At 43.2% G+C, this 25,235-nt stretch overlaps 1 protein-coding gene across 1 annotated transcript in view; it reads left to right on the top strand.

Annotated features, from left to right (window-relative positions):
• Positions 1 to 25,235, top strand: part of Itih5 (inter-alpha-trypsin inhibitor heavy chain 5) — a 98,874-nt gene that overhangs the window by 61,012 nt on the left and 12,627 nt on the right. Inside the window, exons 8-9 of the mRNA XM_027405135.2 lie at positions 20,016 to 20,184; positions 23,573 to 23,882. Coding sequence (XP_027260936.1) covers positions 20,016 to 20,184; positions 23,573 to 23,882 — 479 coding nt within the window. The remainder of the gene's footprint in view (positions 1 to 20,015; positions 20,185 to 23,572; positions 23,883 to 25,235) is intronic.

The raw sequence follows: 25,235 nt of genomic DNA on the forward strand, positions 1-25,235 counted from the left end.
TGGTTTATGAAGAACTGTAAACATTGAGTTGGGGTGATGGCTTGGTCGGCAAAGGGCCTGCCATGTAAGAATGAGGACCTGGTTTTGGATTCCCAGAATCCATGTGAAAGAAGCTGGGTGTGATGGCATGTGCCTATACTGTCAGAACTAGGGAGGCAGAGACAAGAGTATCTCTATGGGTTTTTGGCAAGGCAGTTTAGCAGGATTGGTGAGCTCCAGGCTCAGTTAAAGGCTATCACAAAAAAAATAATAAAGTGGATAAGGAACGAGGAAGAGATGTGATGCTGACCCCTGGCCTCCACACTTGTGAGCATGAATACATATGCTTGCATGGACACCCTCCCCACACAAACAGTAAAGTTCATTTGACTTGGAAAAAAATGCATGCTCAGTAGGGAGCATGTCTATACCTGGGAGCCCCTAAATCTTTGCATCTAGAGTTTTCTGATTCTTTTTTAGTGTAGTGGAAATGTGTGCGTCTGGATGCTAGTGCTTCCCAGTTTGAGGGTGGAGATAGGGCCTCCCACTGGCGGCTGGCACACACTTGGCTTTTTGTCTTCCATGTGGTTTGCAGATGGATGTGTTGAGAAGTGGCTCTGACATTGGATCAGAAAGACTTCTGCTACTTAGTCCAAAAACTCAATCAAGGGGAGTTAAGAGGGATAATAGGAAGAAAGGCAATGTAGCCTAGGTGTTTGTCTTTCTTTTGTTAGTTGGCTTACACAACTAAGGCGTGAGTATCTGCAAACATGTCTGTCCTAGAAAACATTGGTAACTACACATTTTTCTGGGTTGGCAAGATGACTCAGAGGGTGAAAGAATTTGTTGTTATGCCTGATGAACTGAGTTCAGTTCCTGAGACCTACATGGAAGAAAATTGACTCCTGAGAACTGTCCTCTGACCCCTATACCCCTACTCACACAAATAAATAAATGTAAACATTTCTTATAAAAAATCATTTTTCCTTGACCAAAGCCCACAACTTTCCCTCTAATTTGTACAATTATGATTATGACTATTGTTGTTGTTGTTATTATGAACAGAAATTTAAACAGTTATTTAAATCAGAAACAAGCTTTTTCCACATGTCAATCACAGCTCCCTCTCCCTCCTCTCCTCCCCTGCCCCCCACCGACCCTCCATCCCATCCCCTCTCCTCCCCAGGGAGGGTGAGACCTTCCATGGGGGAATCTTCAAAGTCTGTCATATCATTTGGAGCAGGGCATAGACCCTCCCCAGTGTGTGTAGGCTGAGAGAGTGTCTCTCTATGTGGCGAGGGCTCCCAAAGTTCATTTGTGTACTAGGGGTAAATACTGATCCACTACCAGTGGCCCCATAGATTGTCCAGACTGACAAACTGACTTCTTCCTTCAGGGGGTCTGAAACAGTCCTATGCTGGCTTCCCAGCTATCACTCTGGGGTCCATGAGCAACCCCTTGATCAGGTCATCTGTTTCTGTGGGTTTCTCCAGCCTGGTCTTGACCCCTTTGCTCATCACTCCTCCCTCTCTGCAGCTGGATATTATTAACTTTTTTATCTTAGTGCAGGTATGTTTGCATTTGTGCATATGTGTGTGTGTGTGTGTGTGTGTGTGTGTGTGTGTGTGTGTGTGTGTGAGAGAGAGAGAGAGAGAGGGGGGGGAGGGAGGGAGAAGAGAGAGCACAAGTACAGGTGCTGGGGGTATGAGTGGAAACCAGAGCACAACCTTAAGTGTCTGTCCTTCCCTTCTACTTTGTTTGAGAAATGGTCACTCATTGTTTGCCTACTGCATGTGCTAGGCTAGCTGACCCTTGAACTTCTGGGGATTCCCTTGTCTACACCTCACACCTCACCATGTTACACTTGCTCCGACTTCATCTGGCTTTGGATAGGTTCTGGGTATTTGAACTCAGGCCTCCACACTCCTGCCAAAGGCACCTTACCCACTGAGCCCTCCAAGATGTATGAGAAGATCTGTTGCTTTTACCTTCAAAGAGAGGCCTGGCTCTGGGATGTCTTTAACAAATACAGTGTGAATGGATCACTTCACAGATGTTTTTCATTTTTTTTGACTCTCTGTACCACTGTGTGCCAGTCCTGGGTTCCCAGGTAGCTCGGATACTTGTCTTCTATTCTCTCATTAATTTGGTAGACAATATCAGAGGATAAAGAACATGCATAGCATCCCTTATCTGTCATTCATACCTTGAAAATAGGGAACATGTGAATTAGCAGGTGGGAGGACTTGCTCTAGTGTCCTGTGTAATAGCTTATGCTTCATTCATGGGCATGTTTTATGCTTTTAGGGTATCAGTTTCTTCAATAGTGTTCTAAATCTAGCTGGTTATATTATTTTTGCTGCTACCTTCCAGGTGAACAGTCTGTGATCTCCATGGAGTTGGGGGCATCTTAGTTTTAATCATTATAGAATGTGTTCCCAGCACTAATCATACAAGCATTAGATTATTAAAGGAACAATACATACAATTGAGTGATTTGGTACTTCCTAACCAAGAACACTTTTTAAAAATACACTCTTTATGTGCTTATGTGTGTGCATGTGTAAAGTGTATGCACATGTGTATTTGGGTGCTCATGTACACGTGCTTATGGAGGCCAGAGACTGATGCTGGATGTCTTTCTCAACTATTCTATCATACTTTTTGAGACAGAATTTCTTAATGAGTCAGGCACTTGCTATTAGATTGGACTGGCTGGACAGTAAGGTCTGGTGGAACTCCCTCTTGGTTCTGTCTCCTCAGCTTGGATTGAAGGCATGTGCATCTGTGCCAAACTTTTTAGGTGAGTGTTAGGGGTCTGAACACAAATTCTCATGCTTATATGCCAACCACATACTGACTGAGCTGTCTCCCCAGCATCACTTTTTATAGATCTCATGTAGGCGGCATTTTTCTTCTGGATGGCTGGTCAGTTCTGTCTCACCAGTCACTCCCAAATAACCACACAGAAATTTAATGTTAATTATAAATGCTCAGCTGATAGCTTAGGCTTGTTTCTCAGCCAGCTCTTATAACTTAAATTAACCCATTTCTATTAATCTATATGCTGCCCCAAGGCTCGTTTACATCCTCTATGTACTTTGCATGCTGCTTCTTCAGCATCTGGCTGGTGACTTGTGAGACTCCGCCCTTCTTCTTCCATGCATCCTAGTCTGGCTCTCCTGCCCAATCTCTTCCTGCTCAGTTATAGGCCAGTCAGCTCTTTATTAACCAATGGGAGTAATACATATTTACCGTGTACAAAGATTGTCCCACAGCAACCTCACCATCTAATCTTTCAGCAAACTAATGACGAATGACATTGTCACCTTCTTTATATCTATGGTATGGTGATGGGCAGGAGCATGATGTCACTAGGCTGGAATACACAAAGTTGAAAGAAGAAAGTTAGTATTCAAATTTGCCCCAAGCCCACTCTTAAGCCCCCAGCAAGGTAACATTAGTTATGGACCACTCTCAAATTTTGAACCTCTGTCTGCTCTTGTTGGCATATAATGTAATAGAGAATGCTGTGCAGTGCAGGTGAATGCCCACAGAAATCACCTTCCAGGGGTTCCAGCCAGCAGCTGGTTTGTATGAAAAACTAATGATATGAATCTGCTTTGCTGCACAGAGTGAATGAGTAACTTATTCCCATTCCACATGAAGTGCACCTTGGGTATAAACAGGGTTGCATATTTCTTTCACTTGCGTGATTTGGTTGGGCAGATTGAACATGAACATGAAGACCTTGGAGTCGCTAAGTGAGGACATGACTGTGAGGTCCTGTAATGTTCAAAAGTCTAGCACAGGGGTCTTCCTGAACCTGTGAGACTGCCAAATTTTGAAAGGGAGGATTCTGGAATATTCCAGGATATAGATGAAGTAGCTTTTAGGTGACGGGATCAAGGGAGGCAATAACCTAACATCTGGGAGCTGGACATGAGCAGTGAAGTTCATACGACCTCCCCAGGCTTGTGGCCTGGTCAAAAGAATGAAACTTCCAGAATAAATGAAGACTCTCAGAAGGAAGCTGTGCTGCAAGCATGTCAGATGAGGGTGTGTCTAAAAACCTGAGAAGGATTAGAAGACAAAGACTGTGTGGCATCATACAAAATAAAATTAGTATGAAGTACCAGGTATCCCGAGTGCCTGTTTAGATCTTAGACATCATTGTAAGCAACTATACTGGAAGCAGTCCTATGGCCCTAGGAAACAACAGAAGAACCTAGCATCCTTTGTCTGGTTTCTGGGGATTTGCAAACTTCCTAGACAGGAGTAATACCCTCAGGCAGATTGTTGCCACTGTAACTATCTTAAAAAGAGATTTATTTTTATTTTCTGTGTATGAGTATATGTATGTGCAGGACATGCATGCCAGGTGCCTGAAAAAAAGCAGGAAAGGAAGTGAAGTCCCCGGGACTGGGTTACACAAGGTGTGAGCTGGCGTGACTGCTGGGAACTAAATTTAGGTCTTCTGCAAGAGCAGAACTGTGAATAGAGCCACATCTGCAGCTCCAGAAGTCACTGTGACTACTTATCACAACTGTTTTGGACTGTTTGTTTGTTTTTTGTGGTACTGGGGATTTAACCCAAGACTTCACACATGCTAGGCAAGCACTGTACCACTGAGATACACCTCCAGCCCAGCATCTTTACTATTGTCCTGCAACCTTAAGTGACACGCCAAGAAGTAGTGTCATATTCTGATAATAAAACTTTATTTCCTGGCACAAACTGAGATCTGGCTTCTGCTGTGGGCCATAGTTTTCTGACCTTGCACCTATTACAATGACTAACCATATGTGACTAGAGTCATTTTAGTTGCCCTTATTTAGCTGCCCTTGCCACCAGTGGATTGATGTCTCAGGAATATATTCAAAATAGACATCTAGAACATGGGACAGAGTACAGAGGACAGTGAAGAGAACATTTGTGTGCGTGTCTGTCTGTCTGTCTGTCTGTCTGTCTGTCTGTCTATCTGAGCCAAGACATGAAGTAATTAATACATGAACAGAAGGCAAAATAATTTCCTTGGGCCATTTGTAAGCCCTGAGGTCTGTAGCTTCAAGAAAAACTTGTTCTCCCACACTGATAATATAGATACTTAGTTGTTTGTTTTTTTTTTTTTTTAGTGTAATTATTCAGTGGGTGTGTGTTTGTCTGCAAGTGTGCACACTGAAGCAAATGCCAGTTCTTTCCCTCTCCTGCTGTATGGATCCTTGAATTAGAACTTAAACCGTCCAGCTTGGCAGCAAAGCACCTTTACCTACCAACCTATCTTGCAATAGCACAGCTAACTTTATATAACTTGGAGCTCCCATTTAAAAATTTGTTTTTTGAGGCAATTGAGGATTCCCCTAAATGAGGTCATGCTCAGAAATGCAGAGTGTCTCTGAACACAGGCACTCTGGCTGCCACACAAAGAAAGCTTGTGGAGAGGAGTATGCCACTCAGGTTGCAGTTTGTCAGCATCTGAAATCATGGCACCAGCTGGTAATGGAAAAGCCTGGTATCTCTCCCCTTCCTGAAAAATCTGCCCTCTACTTTCCAGCTGGGATCGGTGAGGGTTCTGTACAAAAGGGCTATAGAGAGGCTGAAAGGAAACCACTTCAGGTAACAGAGTGATAAACACTGTGAGTCAGAGGGAATTAAATGAGATAACCAGACTGGAAGTGCTTATCTGGGTGTCAGAAATCTGTCAACCCAGGGACTTCACAGCCTTGGCTCCGATATTAAAATTGCAATTGGGTAAATTCCTCAGAGCTGCCAGAGTGCAGCCACCCTCTTCTCTTGTTCAGGACACCTGATGCTCTCCCAAGTTTCATCTTGGCTTTGAATCCAGACTCAGCTTCTCCAAGAATGAAACAAACATGTGATTGTGTCCTATGAGGCATAAGGGATACATAGCTAAGTAGGAGCTTCTCACAAGAAGCCAAAAGAAACAGAATTAGACAAAACCGACACGCCAGGTCCTTAACAGAATAGAGACGGAAGCTTTGGTTCTTGTACCACAGGGTGGGGACTAGTTCTTAGGGATAAAGAGGTGTGTATGTACTTAGGGGATGGCATAAGTGAGTCTAAAAGGTCTCTCGGAAGTTAGTTGAGTGGATGAGACAAGAATGAGTGAGAAGACGGACAGGTAGCATGCTCAAGAATATGGGAGAGAGATGTTTAGTGTTAAGCATGGCGGAATCTAGACTTATCCAAGAGCTGGGCCTCTGCAGCTGCCTTCGGGAGATTATCTTGATTACATGTTAATTGATGTGGGAAGACCCATCTTGATTGTGGGTGGGGCTGTTACACAGGGGATCCAGCATAAAACAGAGAAAGTAAGCCCTGTACTACATTTCTATGCATTGCTCTCTGTTGTCTGATTGTGGCTGCTTTGTGGACTATGAGACAGAATACACTTTTTCTACCTGAAGCTGCTTTTGCCAGTGTGTTTTATCACAGTTGCAAGGAAAGTAACTGCTCCACAGAGATTTAAGAAAGCAAATCCAACTGTAAGCCATTCTAATGGAGGACATTAGCATTTTGTTGGGGCAGAGAAGTGCTGGACATTTGTACATAATTCAAATCCATTCTGCCTTGTAGATAGTGAAAGAATTCTAGGGATGAGAAAGAGCTGAGTAGCAAAAAATTAATGTGGGAGAGTAAGAAGGGGCTGCCTTTGCATGCAGTTTATTGGCAGAACAGGGATGACTTTGAAGAAAGGCTGGAAATGAGAACAAACATGCTATAGTCAGAAGGGTTAGATGATAGTTTTGAGCAGGTGATATGAATGCTTTCTTGACATGAACATTTGTAAAGAAAATAAAACCAGAACAAGACCTTAAGTGTATAGCTGGACTGCTAAGCAAACAAACAACACCATAGAGTCTAACACGGAAGAGGCCTTGCTTGTTTACCAACCCAGCTATACACTTGAGGTCTTGTGCTGAGAGAGAGGGAGGGGAGGGGAAGGAAAGCTGGACTTTGGAGCCATGTTTAAAAGCATGGAAGCCTAAAGTGAGGAAGTGCTTTGTGTTTAAGAATGTCATGGATTATATCTCCAACAGACTAAGAGAAAAGTGCTGCAACTATCCAGCAAAGAAATCAAACCTAGAGTGTGGATTTGGGAAATCTCAAACAGAAGTAGATGAAGAATGGATGAGATTCCTTTAGGAAGGAAGAGAGTCTAGGCCTTATGGAGGGGGAATAGAGAGGGAAGAAAAGGTAGGAGGAGGAAAGGGATGTTGTCCTTATAATGAGTAATTCCAGAACAGATGAGGTGATATTTTGGAGATGGAATTTAGTATGACAAAGAAAGCCCCTTTACTCATTGACTCTACTGTTCAGTGGTGGTGATCCAGTTGTTCAGCTACTTCTCCATTGCGGACTTGGTCATGTATATTCATGTGGCCACTCCCTCCACCCCAATAGTTCCAGAGCTTTCTTCTGTATCTGTCAATTTGTAGGCTTCGACCTGGTTAGTGTTGTCTGATGGATACAGTGTTGTGTAGATACACTAGAGAGAAGTTTGGGGCTTCTGTAGAGTAGTCATGTATCTTGAGGCTAAAGAACCAGGAATGGGTCTAGAGAGAAGGCTTAGCTGGTAAAGTGCTTATCATATGAGCATGGGGACCTGAACTTGGCTCCTCAGCACCCATGTAAAAAGCTGGGTGTGATTATGCATGTCTGTAATTCAGTGCAGGGGAAGTGGAGATGGGTGGATCACTGGAGCTCACTGGCCAGCCAGCCTAGCTGAATTGGTGAGTCTGCATTATTGGTTTCCATTTGTGACAGTTAATCTCCCACTGTCCACTTGAATGGCCTCAGGGTCACCTAGGAATCACACCTCTGAGCTTGTCTATGAGAATATTTCTAGAGAAGCTTATCTGTGACAAAAGACCCATTCTGAATGTGAAATATTTTTTTCATGAATATGGATGAGTTGGCTGCATGTATGTATGCACACCATGCTTATGCCGCATGTCCAAGGAGACCATTCTGAGTGTGGGTTCTCCTCTGAATAAAAAAGAGAAGGCAGCTGAGCATCAGCATCCATCTTTCTGTTTCCTGGCTGTGAGCACTATGTGACCAGCCACCTCCTGCTCCTGCTGCCACAGCTGCTTTCTCTGTCACCTCTTTCCTGCCACTGTGGATGACACCCTCAAACTATGAGCTAAAAGAAATCTTTAGTTTCCTTCAACCAGGTATTTTGACACAGCAATAAGAAAAGAACTAATGTACACACCCTGCTCCTGCTCCCACTCCCACTCTGAGCAGCTGAGCCAGGGGATCATGTCTGTAAGGATTCAGTTTTGTCTCCACCCCTTCCATACATCTGAGAAAGCTCTTGCCTTTTCTATTCTGAATTCAATCTCCTAGAACAAATAAGGAAGATGAAAAACAATTCAGCCTAGCAATTAACTCAATTAATAATTAAGCTGGCTTTATGATCTCTTCCCTTCCATAACGAAAGTCTTACTTGTCCAACTTTATGCGACCTTAAGAGCATGGGGAGATAGATGGAGACAGGGATTGCATTACTCTCCCTTCCTGGAAGATGGGGGTTCCACTTCCTCTAAATATTTCTTGAATATACAATCTAAGTATTTGGTAAACTGTGTTTATTTCTTGCATAATAGTCTAACAATTTTACATTGAGTATGGCTTTTTCTCAGCCTCTGTGTTCCTCTCTTTTATAGTTCCGGCATTCCATGTCCTGGGAATTTAGAGTGAGATCCCAAGCATGGACACAAGCCATAGAAATGTGAATCATGAGAACTCAAGACCTAAGGAAAAGTTGAATGGACAAAGGCCAGTTGTATAGCTCAAAGTCAGTTGAAGAGTTAGACATCAAAAATCTGCAGAATGAATGAGGCAGGCTTCCACAGCACATGCATGAGGCTAGGCAATAGAAACTTCAGGATTTAGAGCAGACACTGGGGACCTGGTGCTCCATGATTTTAGTCAGTAAGCTTGTCAGATCAATGGGTGAAAGACACCACTTACCAAGAAGGTTTGTACATAATGGCATGTGTGTGTGTGTGTGTGTGTGTGTGTGTGTGTGTGTGTGTGTGTGTGTAGGTGTGTAGGTGTATTTAGGTAACATAGTTGTCTTTCTTAGTCACTATCTACCTTATACTTTTGAGACAGGATTTCTCACTAAACCTTGATCTCATGAATTTGGCTAGGCCAGCTTGGCCAGTGGGCTTCACAGATCCTCCTATCTCTGCCTCCCCTGCAATGGGGATACAGGCACATGATGCCTCTCCCAGTTTTTTTTTTTTTAAACACAGATATTGTGGAATCTAAACTCATGTGCCCAGGCCATCTGCTCAGGCCTATGTTGATAGCACTCTGTTGAAGAAAGAAGCCATTCCCAGGGATGACCACTGCAGCTTGAGTGAATCACTTCTGCATGCTTGAGAGAACACTTGAAGGGGGAAAGTGGTTCATAATTCATAGGTTTCCGTTCTTAGTGGCTGCACTGATCCTAAGCCTCTGGTGATGTAGTATCAAAGCAGCCAGGAGCATTTGGAGGAGGAGAAGGTCCACCTCTGGTGGACAGGGGGCAGAAAGTGAAAGAAACCTGGGAATAAAACGGACCTTCAAATGTATGTCCACCCTCAGCTGTGGTCTGTTTCTCCAACTAGGGCCCACCCCATAAAGTTATCACAATTTCCCAAAATAGTGCCACCAGCTGGGGACCAAGCATTTAACACACAAGCCTGTGGAGGTTATCTTATATTCAAACTATAACAAGTCTATAGATAGAGATGGGCTATTTTAGATAGGGCAACCGAGAATATGTGGACAGTTGGAATCTGGCAATGGTGAGAGCTGTGAAATTGATCATGAGAATAAATTGTCATAAGCATTAACATTCTACAGAAAGGGAAGTAGAGAAAGAAACCTATTTTGTGCCAGGGATGTAACTCAGTTGGCAGCATACTTGTCACCATGACAAAGCCCTGGCTTTGATACCCAGCACTGCATAAAACTGAGTGTGGTGGTGCACCTCTCTCATCCCAGCACCTTGGAGGTAGAAGCAAGAAAATCAAGAGTTCAAGGTCATCCTCCTGACTAAATGAGTTTGAGGACAGCCTGGGATACATGAGACCCTTTCCCAAAAGATAGAACTGTTTGGATGTGTGAGTATTTTGTACATCCGGCATGAAAACCACAAATGTTCCCAGCATGTCACGAAGATGTAAAGAAATATTACTGGCAAGGAGCTTTACAGAAAAATGCACCATGACATCATTAGGTTAATGTTTGACACATTTGTCAATTCAAAGTCAAAGCACTAGAAAGTCATCTTAATGGGATCCAGAAGGGTGAGAGGAGGCAATTTGTCCCTCATGTTAGGATGATGTCATTCAAACACAAAGACTAAAGAGATTAAGTTATGCTTGCTTTGCAGAAATTATTCTAGGATATAAACATTTTCAGTCTTTAACAAATGTTAAGGCTGAATTTAGGCAGACTTTTGTTTCATTTTTTTAAATTGCATTTTACATTCCAACCACAGTTCTCCCTCCCAACCCTCCCGCCACCCCTTCACCACCTCTCACCCCCCTCACCTCCCCACAGCCTACACCAAGTCTACTCTTCTTCACAGGTAAGAGCTCCCATGAGGAGTCAACATAGTTTGGCACAATAGGTTGGGGCAGAGTCAGGTCCTATTTCTGTCATTCTAGCTGAAATTCAGTCCTGAAGTGATACTGACATTTAGACCTGGGGCAGTGCTTAAGAGAGAGTATCTGATTGCTTTCTGAGTCTTACATAAAATGTGCTCCATGCCAGGAGATGCTTACAGTGGAGTGAGAGTAAAAAGGAACTCAACACATGTCAGTGCATGCCTGTAGTCCCAGTAGTCAGTGCGAGTAAGAGTCACACCGTTCTCAAGCACTGCAAGACCTGATGACATTTAGTCCAAACTATCCACTTAAAATTTATTTTCACAATGATATGGAAAAAACAGTCCTCTTGCAACCCTGTTACTTTCACTGTATGTGGTTCAAAAACAGTGCTTTCCAATGTATGGGTTCTTGAAAATCCCCTTCGTGGAGGGAAGGCCCAGAGGCAATGCAGGCATATTTTTCCCTTCCACTCTGGAGTCTAGTGTGTCTTGGACACATTCCATTTCCTACATTGCTTCTCAGAAAGGGAGTGCTATTTTCTTGGTGTATGTTTTCTGATTACTTCTATGGTTCTAATCAGACTTCTAGAAAGTCCTTGAGCTCTTGTTGGGTTACTTTAAACCATGTACTTTAAGAATTTTTTTCTCTTGGGTTGGTTCAAAAGGGCCATGGGGACCAATGAAAGAAAGTGTCAGCTCCTTGGTAAACATTTTAGAATGAGGTGTGTATGGGGGACCAAGTGGAGGGGACAACACTGTCATTGTACTGAAAACACAGTGTGGCTAATAACTTGTTCCCTTGAACTTGGATTCATCTATGATGTCACGGGTTCCCCTTTGTCTTATACCCAGCAACTTAGGACTTGTGGTACAAAAGCCTTCTGTGTCAGTTCCTGTGTGGTTTGACACAGATGTGGAGCTATTTGAGAAGACCTGTGTCAATGGGTACCCTGATGGAAGCATTGGGGAGGAGTGAGCGACAGCTGAGCTTGGCATGGGCTCCACTGACCTCTCTTTGAGGGTCTTATTGGACACTGATGTCATTCACTGCACAATAGCTGCCATAGGGGAGTGCTTGCGCCTTTGAGGGCTCTGCCAAGAGCCTGCAGCTGCATGGTCACAGTATTGTTGGAAAGGAGAGGAATAGAAGAAATCCAAGTTCCAACTCTTGTCTCTAAGTGTAGCTTAATGCAGGACCCACAGTGTGCAAGATAGAGGTGCCTCTGAGTGCTGCCTTCCCTGGGGAGTGAAGAATGAACAGGGGAGTGCATGTTTAGGAGCCCAGCTCTACCTTCTGTAGGTACCATTGAGAGACTAAGGAAAGTTCCTCATCCATATCCATTGGAACAAGAAGGACCACTGCCATTATGGGGTTGGAGGGAAGATCTGAAGTCGAGAGGTGTTTTGGTTTATTTAGATTCTGACTAGTGCCTGGATGAGTTTCATGGAGAGTAAAGACTTATGTCATAGTCAAAGCAGAGCTGGAATGGATGTCTAGGACATTGTTTTAAAAGAAAATACCTTATTCTTCTTTTAATCCAAGGAAAGTGCACCCAGGATGAGGAGTCTGCAACAATAAAATAGTGTTAAGCAAGAATAATCTGCACCCAGACCAAGGTTTAGCTTCACAAGGCAAATAAATATATTTGTACCCATTTATCTACATATAGACATTATATTTATTTTTGCATATCTTTCAATATTTTTGCATATCTTTCTATACTCTTATGTACAAATACAACTTGGAAGTTTCATGATCTTTCCTGATGATATGTCTGGACAACATTTGCAGCTGGTCCTTATGTGTCAGCAGGAGTACAAGGGTGGATGTTGACTGTGGATTAGCACTATTGGGAACTAGCATATGCCCTTCAGAGGCCTCTTGCTGGCTTTCCATGAATTCCTTGTTTTTCTCTCAGGAGATACATCCATTTGGTTTTCTTTTTCTTTCTTTCTTTCTTTCTTTCTTTCTTTCTTTCTTTCTTTCTTTCTTTCTTTCTTTCCTTCTTCTTCTTCTTCTTCTTCTTCTTCTTCTTCTTCTTCTTCTTCTTCTTCTTCTTCTTCTTCTTCTTCTTCTTTTCTTTTTTGAGACAGGGTTTCTCTGTGTAGCTTTGGAGCCTATCCTGGCACTCGCTCTGGAGACCAGGCTGGCCTTGAACTCACAGAGATCCCCCTGTCTCTGCCTTCTGAGTGCTGGGATTAAAGGCATGTGCCACCAATGCCTGGCCCATTTGTTTTTCTTGTCTCTTCACATTTGCCTGTTCTCAAGTATTCCCAGATCTCTCTACAGAGTAACCATCCTGCAGCAGTTTCTGTGAGTGATCTGAACCTCCCTCTCTTCTGTGTCTTGTCATGGAATTTTACATTGAATAGGGATAGTGACTTGTTGGGAGCATAAGTAACATTCTGGCATCAGACAGTTTAGCCCTTCCCCCTAATCAGACTGCCCCACCCCCACTAATTGAATTCTCCTCCACTGTAACTATATGATGCATCAAAATTAGGGAGAAAAGATGTAACTATGTAGGCAAAGCTGGACTCAAACTTGTAATCTCCTGCCTTTGCCTCCACCTTGCTTCCTAAGCAGTGGGATTACATACATACACCACCATGCCTAGTTTTAATTAATTTTGTATACCTATTTGTGTGTGTGTGCGCGCGCGCGCGCGCGCAGTATATATGTATATGTGTATATGTGTTATGTGTGTGCACTATGTTCATGTAGGGGGCAGAGGAGGGTATATGTTCAAGTGAGATCACTGTTTTCGTGTATGGAGGCTAGCAGTCAAGTATCCTTCCTCAGGAACTAGACACCTTGTTTTGTAGAAGGTCTTTTGTTTGTTTGTTTGTTTGTTTTGTTTTGTTTTTGAGACAAGGTCTTTTATTGATATCTAACTATTCTAGGTTGTTTGACCAGTAAGCTCCAGGTACCATCTGTCTCCATCTCCCTAGCACAGGGATAAGTATGTGTCATCACACTTGGCTTTTTGTTTGTGGGTTCTGAGGTTCATATTTGAACAGTAGGCACTTTATTAGCTTTAGTCACCTATTCATAAATGAATTTAGGGGCATTATTGCTCCATGTATTATTACATTTGGGAGTTCCTTGGCTTCTGTCAAGTGCACAAGGCCTAGAGAGTGCTTTGAGAATAGAAGAAGAAATCTAAGCAATGAGGTTTCCTGGGGTTTCCATGGTTTTTGTTCAGGCCGTAGAAAGGCATTGGCTGGTGATAGCCTACCTTGTCCATCACCTGTACTAAAACATATACACTGTAGTTACAATGAACCTTATCTGGTTTGGCAGGAACCCCCCAAAAATCCAGTTCAGCCCCTCATGTTTTACTACTTCACCTCTGGGACAGTTCCAAGGCTCAGAGAAGCTTAGATTACATATTTCTGCCTCTCTGGGCTTCCTCTGATCTTTCTGGAATGTGCTAAGCCTGTTTCTGGACTATATTCTTGGTCAGAGGTTGACTAGGCTTCTGTTAATCTTCAATATTTGAGTGTGGTGCAGAGAAAGATCAGAGCAAGCTCACTACTGCTGACAGCTGTGTGGCCACTCACTCACTACTTCCCTCTAGATCCTGGTAGGAAGGCAGAGCTCTGAAGCTGATCAGCTGATCAAGGTGGATAAAAGAGCCAGTCTGGGGTATGTATGCCTCTAAGCTCCCTTTGAGATTGGTTGAAAGATCCCCCAGGTAGCTCTAATGGGACTGGAAATGGATCAGCTGTGGGCTGCTGGCCCTCCTTCCCTTGGTGCACATGAGGATAAGTCCTAGTTGAAGCCTTACAAGGTCATGAGGAATGAGTAATAACTGAGCCAAGAGGAAGGAAGGGAGACTGAATGACTACAGAGAATATCCAACATGATGGGGAAAATACTAACAAAGGAGACAGGCTGGTTGCTCCCAAGGTTTTTAGGATACTGTTTAAGAGTCCCTAGAGATACCAGCAGCTAAACAAACAACTATTTTTGACAAGGGCCCTTGAACCACAGCCTAGATAGCTCCAGGTCCCCCAGAGCTGTGGATTTGGGCTCCCAGAAACACAGCCTAAAGATAATATGTGTTTATTGACATTCTCAGCCATGGTGTTGCAGACCTTCCAGGGATCTAGATGCTTTGATGGGGAATGATACCTGTCTGATGTTCATGCTATGTGAGTTAGCTGTCAATGAAAACAAAAGCAAAAAGCCCAGGACAACCCGTTTCCTGCATGAGGCTACCATGTGTATGCAGAGCGCAGACATTTGACTACATATTCTTACTGTAGTCGGCCACTGTGAACCTACTGATCACATCTCTCAGTGACTTGTGACAGCTCTCAGTATTCTCTGTTCTAGGTCCCTGAATTTGTTTCTTTTCCTGTTGCTGTGATAAAGCACCTGGCAAAAACAACTTGAGAGAGAAGGGTTTCTTCTGTCTCATAGTTTAAGGGTGCAGCCACCATGGCAAGCTTGTCAGGTAGTAGGAAGGTAGCTGCTAATTGCATACCATCCATTGTCAAGAAGCAGAGTGATGGAGGCTTGTTACGCTAAGTTCTCTTTTTTTCATTTGTGCGGTCCTGGCTCCCACCAGGTAATGGTGTTCCCACAGTGCATGGGTCTTCCCTCCTCAATATGTAATTAAGACAGTTATCCATGGGCATGCCCAGAGGCCCACCTCCCAGGCAATTATAGATTCTGTCATGTTGACAATGGCCAATAGCCATCACAGTTCCCAAAGACCAGCTTGGTTTTCTTTCTTGCATTCATCACATTCCCTAACAAAATTGGGTCTGTCTGTCTTTTTCTTGTCTGTTCCTAAGTTCATTTATTTTTCTCTTCTTCTTTTTTCTTTTTTGCTGTTGCCAGTCTCCCTCCTTCACACACACAGAGACAGGAAAGTTTCTGAAGGACCATGTAACACACCAACATTTTCCCAATGGTTGCTCCTAGCTGATTGGGAGCTTTATGATTTTTTTATTTGTTTTTATTTTTGCTATTCTTTTTAAAATAAGGAACAAGATTGCATGAACTTACAAGTCAGAAGAAGGAAGGGGCCGGGTCTGGAAAGACTCTGCAATTCTGAGTTAGCTAGGGGATAAATAGTGAGACTCAAGAAGAAGAGGAGGAGGAAGGGGAAGAGGAGGATTAGGAAGAAGAGCCAACATCACTGCCACTACGACCAGGCACATGCTTGGAACCTCAACACTGGGGAGGTTGAAGCAGAAGAATCTATGAGGTGGAGGCCAGTGTGAGCTATAGATCAGATCCCAGGCCTTCTTGGGCTACACAGTGAGATATTGTCTCAAATACGGTATGCAAATAGGCATGTAAGTTGAATAACATAAAAAATAACAACAAACAGAGAACACTCTGATTACAATCCTTCAGATATTTAGAAAGAAGAGCTGAAATTCCAGGATTGGATGCTGAAGAATTTGGGACTTGCAGGTGGGGCAGGAAGAAAATTGGACACGATATCCACCTTTGTTAGTTGGACTTCAGGGCTTTTGAATGCTCCTTTGCCCAAGAGAGAGAAGAGCAAAGAGTGGCAGATTTGAGGAAGAAGATAAAGTTTCCAGTTTTCAACAAGTTGAGTCTGAGCTGCCCAAGGGTCCTGCCTAGAGAACCGATTGGCAGGTTGTTCTGAATTTAGAGAGAAACACACCCCAAAGTCGGAAATCTGGGAGGTAAGGATTGGCGGCTACACCCTTTGCTGGGATGGAGAGAAGAGTAAGGTATAAGAGCTGAGTTGAAAATTTAGCTTTAAAAAGTCATTCTATGACTCTTCCATTGACAGGAGTAAGAAGGAAGCACTGGGGGAGATGGTGGGAACCCCAGACAGACAGGGGACCTCCAGAAGCCAGAGCAAACACATTCATAGGATGAACCCTCCCTCATGGCAGAGCATCTCATAGATGTCCTAGAGGAATGTGTGTATTGACTCGGGACATTCAGCCCGAGATGATGGGAGTCAGGGCTGAGAAGGAGAAGGGAACTCTCTGCATCAAGATTCAGCTTCTGAGTAAAGGCCTTAAGCTAGGAGGACCAGAACAGGGGAGAGGAAGAATGGGGCAGAGGCTGTCTTAACTTCATGAGGGACAATTAGTGTTTCCTTGCTTCTCTTTTCCTGGAAGAACTGGGAGTGGGAGGCAGCCCTGGAAGGAAGAGGAGATGGACTGTGGGAGGCAGCCCCAGGAAGGATGAGGAGATGGGCCTAATGAACTGTGTCCATTGTTCTCATTCCTGGGTGGATGTGGAATTCCTGCAGTGCTTTCTTCAGGGATGTTATAGAGGATGAATTCATTAGCTGCTGCCAAAAAAATGAACTGAAAGAAACAGAGCCTGGCAGGCAAGCTGGAATCGCTCCTGAAACAAGCTGCAAACTAGAAAGGCTCTAACTTGGGATATTTGGCTTCCAATGGTTTTGGAGCTGCAGATCCTACTGTCTTGGATGGCAGTGTGGGCCCTGGCATGAGACTTCCTGTGTTTTAACCCAATCTCCTATGGGATGCAATTCTTCATCCTTCTAAATCCCAGTTGCATCATCTGTAAAGGGGAATACTGGTAGAGGCTTTACCACAGATGACTGAGGATTGAGCCAATCACCTTGCACTCAGCATGATGTCTAGTGGGTATAAACATTAGCTGCTAATATCACTACCATCATTAGCATCTTCATACTTCCAGTGATAGATATTTTTGGACTCTGCCATCTTTCTAGTCCTCAGAACAAAGAAATGGCAGTAAGGTAAGGAGCAATAATTCAGCAGGGATCACCAGGGAGCTGGGTAGAAGCTCTCCACTCACTGAGCTCTATGGGAGAGAGTGTAATGGAGAGTTTTAAACACAACACATCCAGCATAGTTTTCTAAAGTGGATTTTGGAGGTTCCGTTGGAATACATACAAGAATTAAACTGAGATCTTAGAGTGAGCAATGGATACAGGATAGAAAGATGACATGGGAGTGAGGAAGAGGGAAACATTCAGAAGAGACAGTCAGAAAGTGGTGAGAGTTGCCCATGGAGGCATAGGCAGAAAATACAGTACTGTCTGGATCCAGGATATGAAGCAAGGCCCACAAAACCCAGGGGAAAGTCCAGTGTGTTGCTAAAGCAAACATACATTCTATATGATGCATTATTCTGTAAACCCTTCCCCACCCCAGAAGCCACTGTTTCTCTGAATTCTCCTTGTACTTTTTTCTGGGAACCAAATGAAAGCAAACCCAATATAACACAGCCTATCTGCCCCACTCCCTTCCAAGCACCTTTCATTGTGTCCCTGATTTAACCTTCGTGACTAATGAGGCAGGCACTGCTATCCTGAGGTGGCTGCCGGGATAACTAGGAACAGCGATGTATGCCACAGAACTTCCTGCACAGGATTGAGCAGAGGGCAAACAATGTACCCAGAGCCATTGCTATGGTGACTGTGTAATGCAGGTCCTTAACTTCATACACTGAGTCTCTTTAAATGTCTGATGACAGTGATCACGAGGCACGGCAGTGTTTGTTACAGTATCTCTGTCTGGTTATGAAATCTCTTGTCCAGGCCTACACTATTCCACTTTTCAAGTTCTTATGGTTTCTTTTTCTACAAACATGTAAGATTTAAATAGTCACTTTTATCCCCCATGTTCATTTGTACTCCTTCTTTGCCATGCTCAAGTTGCTTTCCTTTTTAGCTCCTTTCACTTTGTATTCTCTATGCTACCTAGTTCTGTCAGTTCCTATTAATCCTGGATTCTTCTTCACTCCTCTCTTCTCTCTTTTCCTCATCTCTTGTGCTTTTTCTCTTTCCCACCATCCCCCTCTCAGTTCTTAAGACAAAATCTCACCATGTAGCTCAAACTGGCCTTAGCCTCAGCTCTGACACTAGCCCTGAATGCTGGGATTACAAGTGCACTGCTATGTCCAGCTTCCAATTCTTTTCTTTATAGAATATCCTCATGTCACTGTGTCTCAGAGATTCTATAATATTTTAAAATTCTATGATAGTGGCCCAAGAAATGACTCAGTGGATAAAACTCTTGCCACCAAACCCAATGACCTGCGTTCAATCCCTGAGATCTACATGGTAGAAAGAAAGACCCTTGAAAATTGTACTTTGATCTCTACACAATATTGCACAAGTATACACACCTTATCCACCCACACAAATAAATAAATGTAATACAATCTTTGAAAAAGAATATTGTCTTAGTCAAAGTTCCATTGCTATGAAGAGACACCATGACAATGGCACCCTACAAAAGAAAACATTTAATTGGGGCTGGTTTAAAGTTCAGAGGTTTAGACCATTATCATCATGGAGCATGATGGCATTCAGGCTGACTTGGTGCTGAAAAGTAGCTGAGAGTTCTACAGTCTGATACATAGGCATCAGGGGGGAAGAAAAAGAGGAAGGGAGAGAGAGAGGGCAAGGGAGCCACTGGGTCTGGCTTGAGCTTCTGAAACCTCAAATCCCACCCCCAGTGACACACTTCCTTCAGTAAGGGCACACCTACTCCAACAAGACCACACCCCCTAGTATTTTCAAATAATGCTACTCCCTATGAGCTATGGAGACCATTTTCATTCAAACTGTCTTGTTACATGTTAAAACAATTATTCATCACTACACCCGTGTCTGCCACTTCCTGAATGTTGCTGGGTGATAGGATGATGAGTGAAATCCACCTGCAGAACCTTAGCATCTGTTATGGGAAAAAGACTTAAAACAAGCCATCATTACTCTGAAATGTACTTTATGACATGAGTGTGTTAAATTGAGGACTAGCTTAGTGTGTTAAATTGAGGAAGGAATGGCAGGTCTCTTTGGAGCAGCAAGGACAACTTTCATAGTGAGAATTTAGCCCATCTTTCTGGGTACTGGACAATGATGAGTGGCTTCTTAGGACAAAACAATATGGAAGAACATTCTACCTCAGGAGAATGATGGCTGTGATCTGTAAGCTGGCTCAGAAGATAAAGATGTTTGTTATTAAATCTAATAACTTGAGTTCAACCCACAGGACTCATATGGTGGAAAGAAATAACTTGTACAAAATGTCCTCTCACAAACACTCATGCCACATGTCTAGTGTGCATTCACATACATACCCATACACACATAGACACACATACAAAATCAAACCTTAATTGAAAAGTTTTAGACGAGAATGTGAAGATACATTGATCTGACATGCCATGCCTGGTGGCAGCATGTGACCTAGGATTGAATAAAACACTCATTCGTGCCTTCTATTCAGCTTTCATGTATTTCTACCATGTTCCAGCTAGTGACAAGTGCCCTTTACATAGTAGACATTAAATACAAATCCTGACACTGGTCCTGGTAGTCAGTTTCTTAGTCAGGGAACAAGCAGACTATTAAATGGGCTCAGGTGTGACCAAATTGGTCTTTTCTTTGTCTAGACCAGGGAAGCCCTCGTCACAATTCTCAACGACCTCCGACCCCAGGATCATTTCAATATCATTGGGTTTTCCAACCGGATTAAAGTGTGGAAGGACCACTTGTTACCAGTGACTCCTGATAACATCAGGAATGGCAAGCTCTACATTTACCACCTGTCACCCACTGGAGGTAAGAGGGATTTCTTCCGGCCTTTCTACCCAGTGTTGACATGATCATAGGTTCATTTTCTGGGAAGAAACATGGCTTGGAGAGTTGAAGCTGATGCTAAAAAGGGAAGCAATAATAACACTGTTCCCAGGTTCCTATATTTCTTCAAGTTTGTAAATTCTCAGTTCCTAGACCATAAGTTATCATTGGAAAATCCATCCACAATTTGTATATGTGTGTTTCTATAAATCGATGACACCTAAGTGGGAGTGCCAGTGGAAACCAAAAGAGGGCATCAGATCTCCTCCTGGTGCTGGCATTACAGGTAGTTGTGAGCCACTTGGTGTGAGTTCTGGGAACTGAACTTGGCTCTTTCAGAAGAACAGGAAGTGATCTTAACTGTTGAGCCATCTCTCCCTAGGATGGAGATTTGAAGCCAAGTGCATGACCCAGTGTTTTGTATGTATTCTAGCAGTGGCAGAGGGAACTGCCTTGTAAAACAGCTATGGTCTTATTTGAGCTACAGCATGGTGAGAGGGCATGAATCTCAGATGCCCTGGGCTGTGCTGTGGATGTGAAGTGGAAGGAGGAGAGGGCTGGTCTCCAAGTTCCTGTGTGTAAACCTTGAGCATGGTGCCTGGTGTGTGTGTACAGAATGGTAGAACAGGGGCATGAAGGCAGCAAAGCTTTCTAAGACTGCAGAACCAGGCTCTCTGCTGCCCACTGTGCTGTGTGTGACTCCTTTCTTTAAAATAAAACACCTTACATTTATTATTGCAGGGGCAGGGGGGCAGCATGCATGTAATGTGGTGGTCCCACAGCAGTCAGAGGATGTCTTTGCAGAGTTGATTCTCTCCTTTAGCCTTATATGGGTTCCAGGAACTGAACTCAGATTGTCAGGCTTGCATGGCAAATGCCTTTACTTGATGAGTCTTTTCAGCAGCCCCCACCTGGCCCTTTCTCAAAGGCAGATACACTATCTTGTACAGTTTCCTGGCCCTTTCTCAAAGGCAGATACACTATCTTGTACAGTTCTCAATTCTGTTAATTCACTCAAGTCAGCCTTCCCCCATCTAAGGATTTTTATTTCCTTATAGTCATCATCTTCCGTCCAGTTATTGGAACTGTTTTATCATTGGGCAGGGGAAATAAAATATTAGATCTGTAGCAGGAAATTGACAAGACTGTGAAGTCCTTCCTCTTTGTAGCCCTTAAGTACTAGTATGCCTATGTATGTTCAGAGATTATCTGATAATTTAACTCATGCTAGTGGCATTGCTTACTATTGCAATGGTGTGCATAACAGAGAGACAATAGACATCTTTAGAAAATAGCTATTATTATATATTATGTTCACTTGAAACTCAAACATAAGAATTCTTATTTGTTCTCTCTCTCTCTCTCTCTCTCTCTCTCTCTCTCTCTCTCTCTCTCTCTCTCTCTCTCCTCTCCTCCCTTCCTCCCTCCCTTCTCCCTGTCATATGTATTTCTGTATTACTGTATGAATTTATGTGTACCATATATGTGTGTAGATGCCCATTTGGCCAGAGGAGGGCAGTGTTCCCTGGAACACTTGTGAGCTGTTTAAAGGGCTGCTGAGAACTGATCTGGGTCCTCTGCAGGAGCAGTAGGAGCTCTTAACCACGAAGCTTTCTCTCATTTATTTTTTTTCTTGATACCTCTTTGCACAACCCTTTGCTGGAGAGCATCAGAGGCCTCTGCATTCTCTAGGAAATGTGCTTTCCAGGTTAGGACTTAGCTTCTGAAGCTTGATTTCTTGCATTTGAATCCAACTCCACCACCTGTTAGCCGTTTGCCTCTTTCCTCATCCATGAAATGAGAGGATGGCAATAACCTGGCTATCCTAGGGACTACTCAGTTGAATAAAAATAGAGGTAAGAGGCTTGTTCTCCTTAAGTGTCAAATGTGATCTCTATTTTTATCCAACTGAGTAGTCCCTTTTCTAGTCCCTGGGCATCCAGTGATCTCTCAGAGGGTTGGTTGTTTAGTTGTGTAGGACACTGCTTGTGGAGAGGACCCAATGCTGGTGAGCAGACAGGAGATGCCCTGCCTCAGGACAGCCTGGGTTCTGAGCCTTGATGTGCCTTTACCAAATGCATGTGACCTTGAAAGCTAAAGCTCCATTTTTGCCCTGCTCTCCTTGGCTTTAGAGTGGAGGAAGTGATTTGGTACTGTTAGTGCAGATTAAAGACAGTACAGATACTTGTTACTTTTTCATGCCCACATATACAGAGGTGAAATGAAATTGGACATGATGAAAAAGGCAAATTAGTGACTCAAAGAAATGCTAGATTCTTTTTCAGCACTTTTCTAGTCTATCTGGTCTCTGTGCACGTTAGCAAAACTTATTGATGTATTTGTCCAGAGCATAGGCTATCTACTTTTCTTTTTTCCACTTATTTTCTCTTTTGAGAAAATGTTACTCTGTAGCCCAGGATGGCCTCAAACTCTCAGCAATCCTCTTGCCTCACCTTCCTGAATGCTGAAAATACATATATGCATCACTCTGTCCAACTTCTAGTGTGTGTGTGTGTGTGTGTGTGTGTGTGTGTGTGTGTGTGTGTGTGTGTGTGTGTGTTGAGGACAGAAATCAGTGAGGGAAATAATTTGGTTCTTCTAAACATGGTACATGTTTTCCCATTCCAGACAGGGCTCTGGAGGGTGGTGGGGCAGCACAACTCTACATTTTACTAAAAACCCTGTTTGGCATGTGAAAACATTTGACATATACATTTTATCTCAAGCAAATTTATCTCAAGCCAATGAGTTAAAATGAGGGTGTTTGGTGTACAAGTTTTATCTCGATGATTAGAAAGAATTATTAAAAGAAACAGATGTTCAATGCTACAGTAAGAACAGAGTTCCCTCCTGGTCATAGGGATGTGGATGATAAGTTGATTGGAATTTTTAGCTAATCCAGAAACAATACTCTTGCAGGCACTTTCCATCTCCCCCAATCAACTGCCAATTTCTCCATCCAACAAGAAAACAGTTGTTTAGCATCTGTTCAAGAAACTATCTGACCACTTTAATCAGAGTTAACGATTAAAAGTATACTTTTAGATACTCCAGAGGTGAATGGCCAGGTCAGGGGAGGGGAGGTGTGTGTGTGTGTGTGTGTGTGTGTGTGTGTGTGTGTGTGTGTGTGTGTGTACCTTTCCAGATCCAAGAGGTTTTTTACATTGGGATCATTTCAAGTCACTTGCATATAGTTAGCAAACACTTGTCAGATTTCTAGATAGGCCATAGAGTCACCGTGGAAGTGCAGCTGCCTGCATCTAAGTGCTGCCCAGACCCTGAATGGTGAAGGCTGCTGCAGCTGTGACTGTGCATTCAGAGGTAGAAGTGAGTGCAAAGCCTTGAGATGTCCTGTGTTGATGTTCTACAGGCACCGACATCAATGGCGCTCTCCAGATGGCCATCAAATTGCTCAACAATTATGTGGCCCAGAATGACATTGAAGATCGGAGTGTGTCCCTCATTGTCTTCCTTACGGATGGGAAACCCACCTTTGGGGAGACCAATACCCTCAAGATTCTCAGCAATACCAAGGAAGCCACTGGAGGTCAGATCTGCATCTTTACCATTGGCATCGGCAATGACGTGGACTTCAAGCTGTTAGAGAAACTTTCGCTGGAGAACTGTGGTCTGACACGGCACGTTCATGAGGAGGAGAAGGCAGGAGAACAGCTTATCGGGTCTGTTGTCTGTCTTCTCATAACCAGAGGCTGGGGCAGGGGCTGGGGGTGGATGCAGTAAGAATCCAGAGCTGAGGATAACTTTGGATGGGCCTTATCCTCACATCTGCTGGAAACTAAGACAGCTCATTGCATTGAGGAATATTGCAGTGTGTTTTATTCTTATTTTTAAAAATTATTATTCTGTAGCACTGGTCTTGTGGATGCTAAGTAAATGATTCACCCACCAGTGAGCTAGCCCTTCTGTTATTCTAGTTTGAGATGTGGGTCTTGCTAAATTCCTCAGATGGTCTTGAACTTGTGACCTTCCCGTCTCAGCCCCTACAGTAGCTGGGGGTTACATGGGTATACCATCATGCCTGACTAGTAATGTGCTTTGAATCCAGTCAGATTCGAGTTTAATATGTGACTTTACATAGGCTTTTAAGACTGTCCATGTCTCAGTTTCCTCTTCTGCAAAATGAGGGTTATAGCTGATGGTAGTTAAATGGGAAAAATTAAGTAAAGTTTTGGCACAATGGGTATTGCCCATTAGCGATCAATGCAGGGTTAAAATTGACATCCTGATATTTTGAATAACTGGTGAAATGATACTATAATTTGAAGAAAAATGATCAATTAAAACTGATAAAAACTCAAAACATTTTTTGTGGGGAAACAGTGGTAGAAAAAAATCTAGAACTTAGGTCTTCTAAAGACAGAATTACCTTGTCTCAGACGCCATGTTGCTGATCATGGTGTATGATTTTGTCATTGGCTGATTAAGTACTGTCTCCAGGTTCAGCACAGTGGAACTCAGACAGCATTGTGCAAATATGGGATCTATTGCAAGGGAAAAGTCTGCTTTATCTAGATTTTTTGTAGCCACAATCAAAGAAAGTTACAAATCATAAGCTGACTGAAAGTCTTTAAGATACGCAATAAAAACAGGTGGTGGCGAAGGGACTAGTCACCATTTTTCTCCTAGGATTTCAATGAAAGAGTGAAGCGAGCACATAGATCTGCTTAGTACATCATAAAAAATTATTCAAAACCAGATCCAAAGAGAGAGAACTTACTGCCCCACATCACAGAACTGAGATTTAGTTAGGAGGTCACAAGGAAAAGCAATTACATTGAAGCCAATGAGCTACATTGCCATTCTACTGGGAATGATATCCATACCTTGCATTTTCCAAGAACTTAAAAGAACCATGCATTTTTTTTTTGTATATTCATCATGTCCTATGAACCTCACAAATTTCTAGAAGATAGGTGGATAAGGGTAGAAGTTACAATGCCGTACAGACATCTCCGGCTGTAAAGGCTTACTAAGGTTTATTTAACACTCCTTTGATAGTTGATACAGGTTAG

The sequence above is a fragment of the Cricetulus griseus genome, chromosome 3 (genome assembly GCF_003668045.3).
Source record: "Cricetulus griseus strain 17A/GY chromosome 3, alternate assembly CriGri-PICRH-1.0, whole genome shotgun sequence".
NCBI lineage: Eukaryota > Metazoa > Chordata > Mammalia > Rodentia > Cricetidae > Cricetulus > Cricetulus griseus.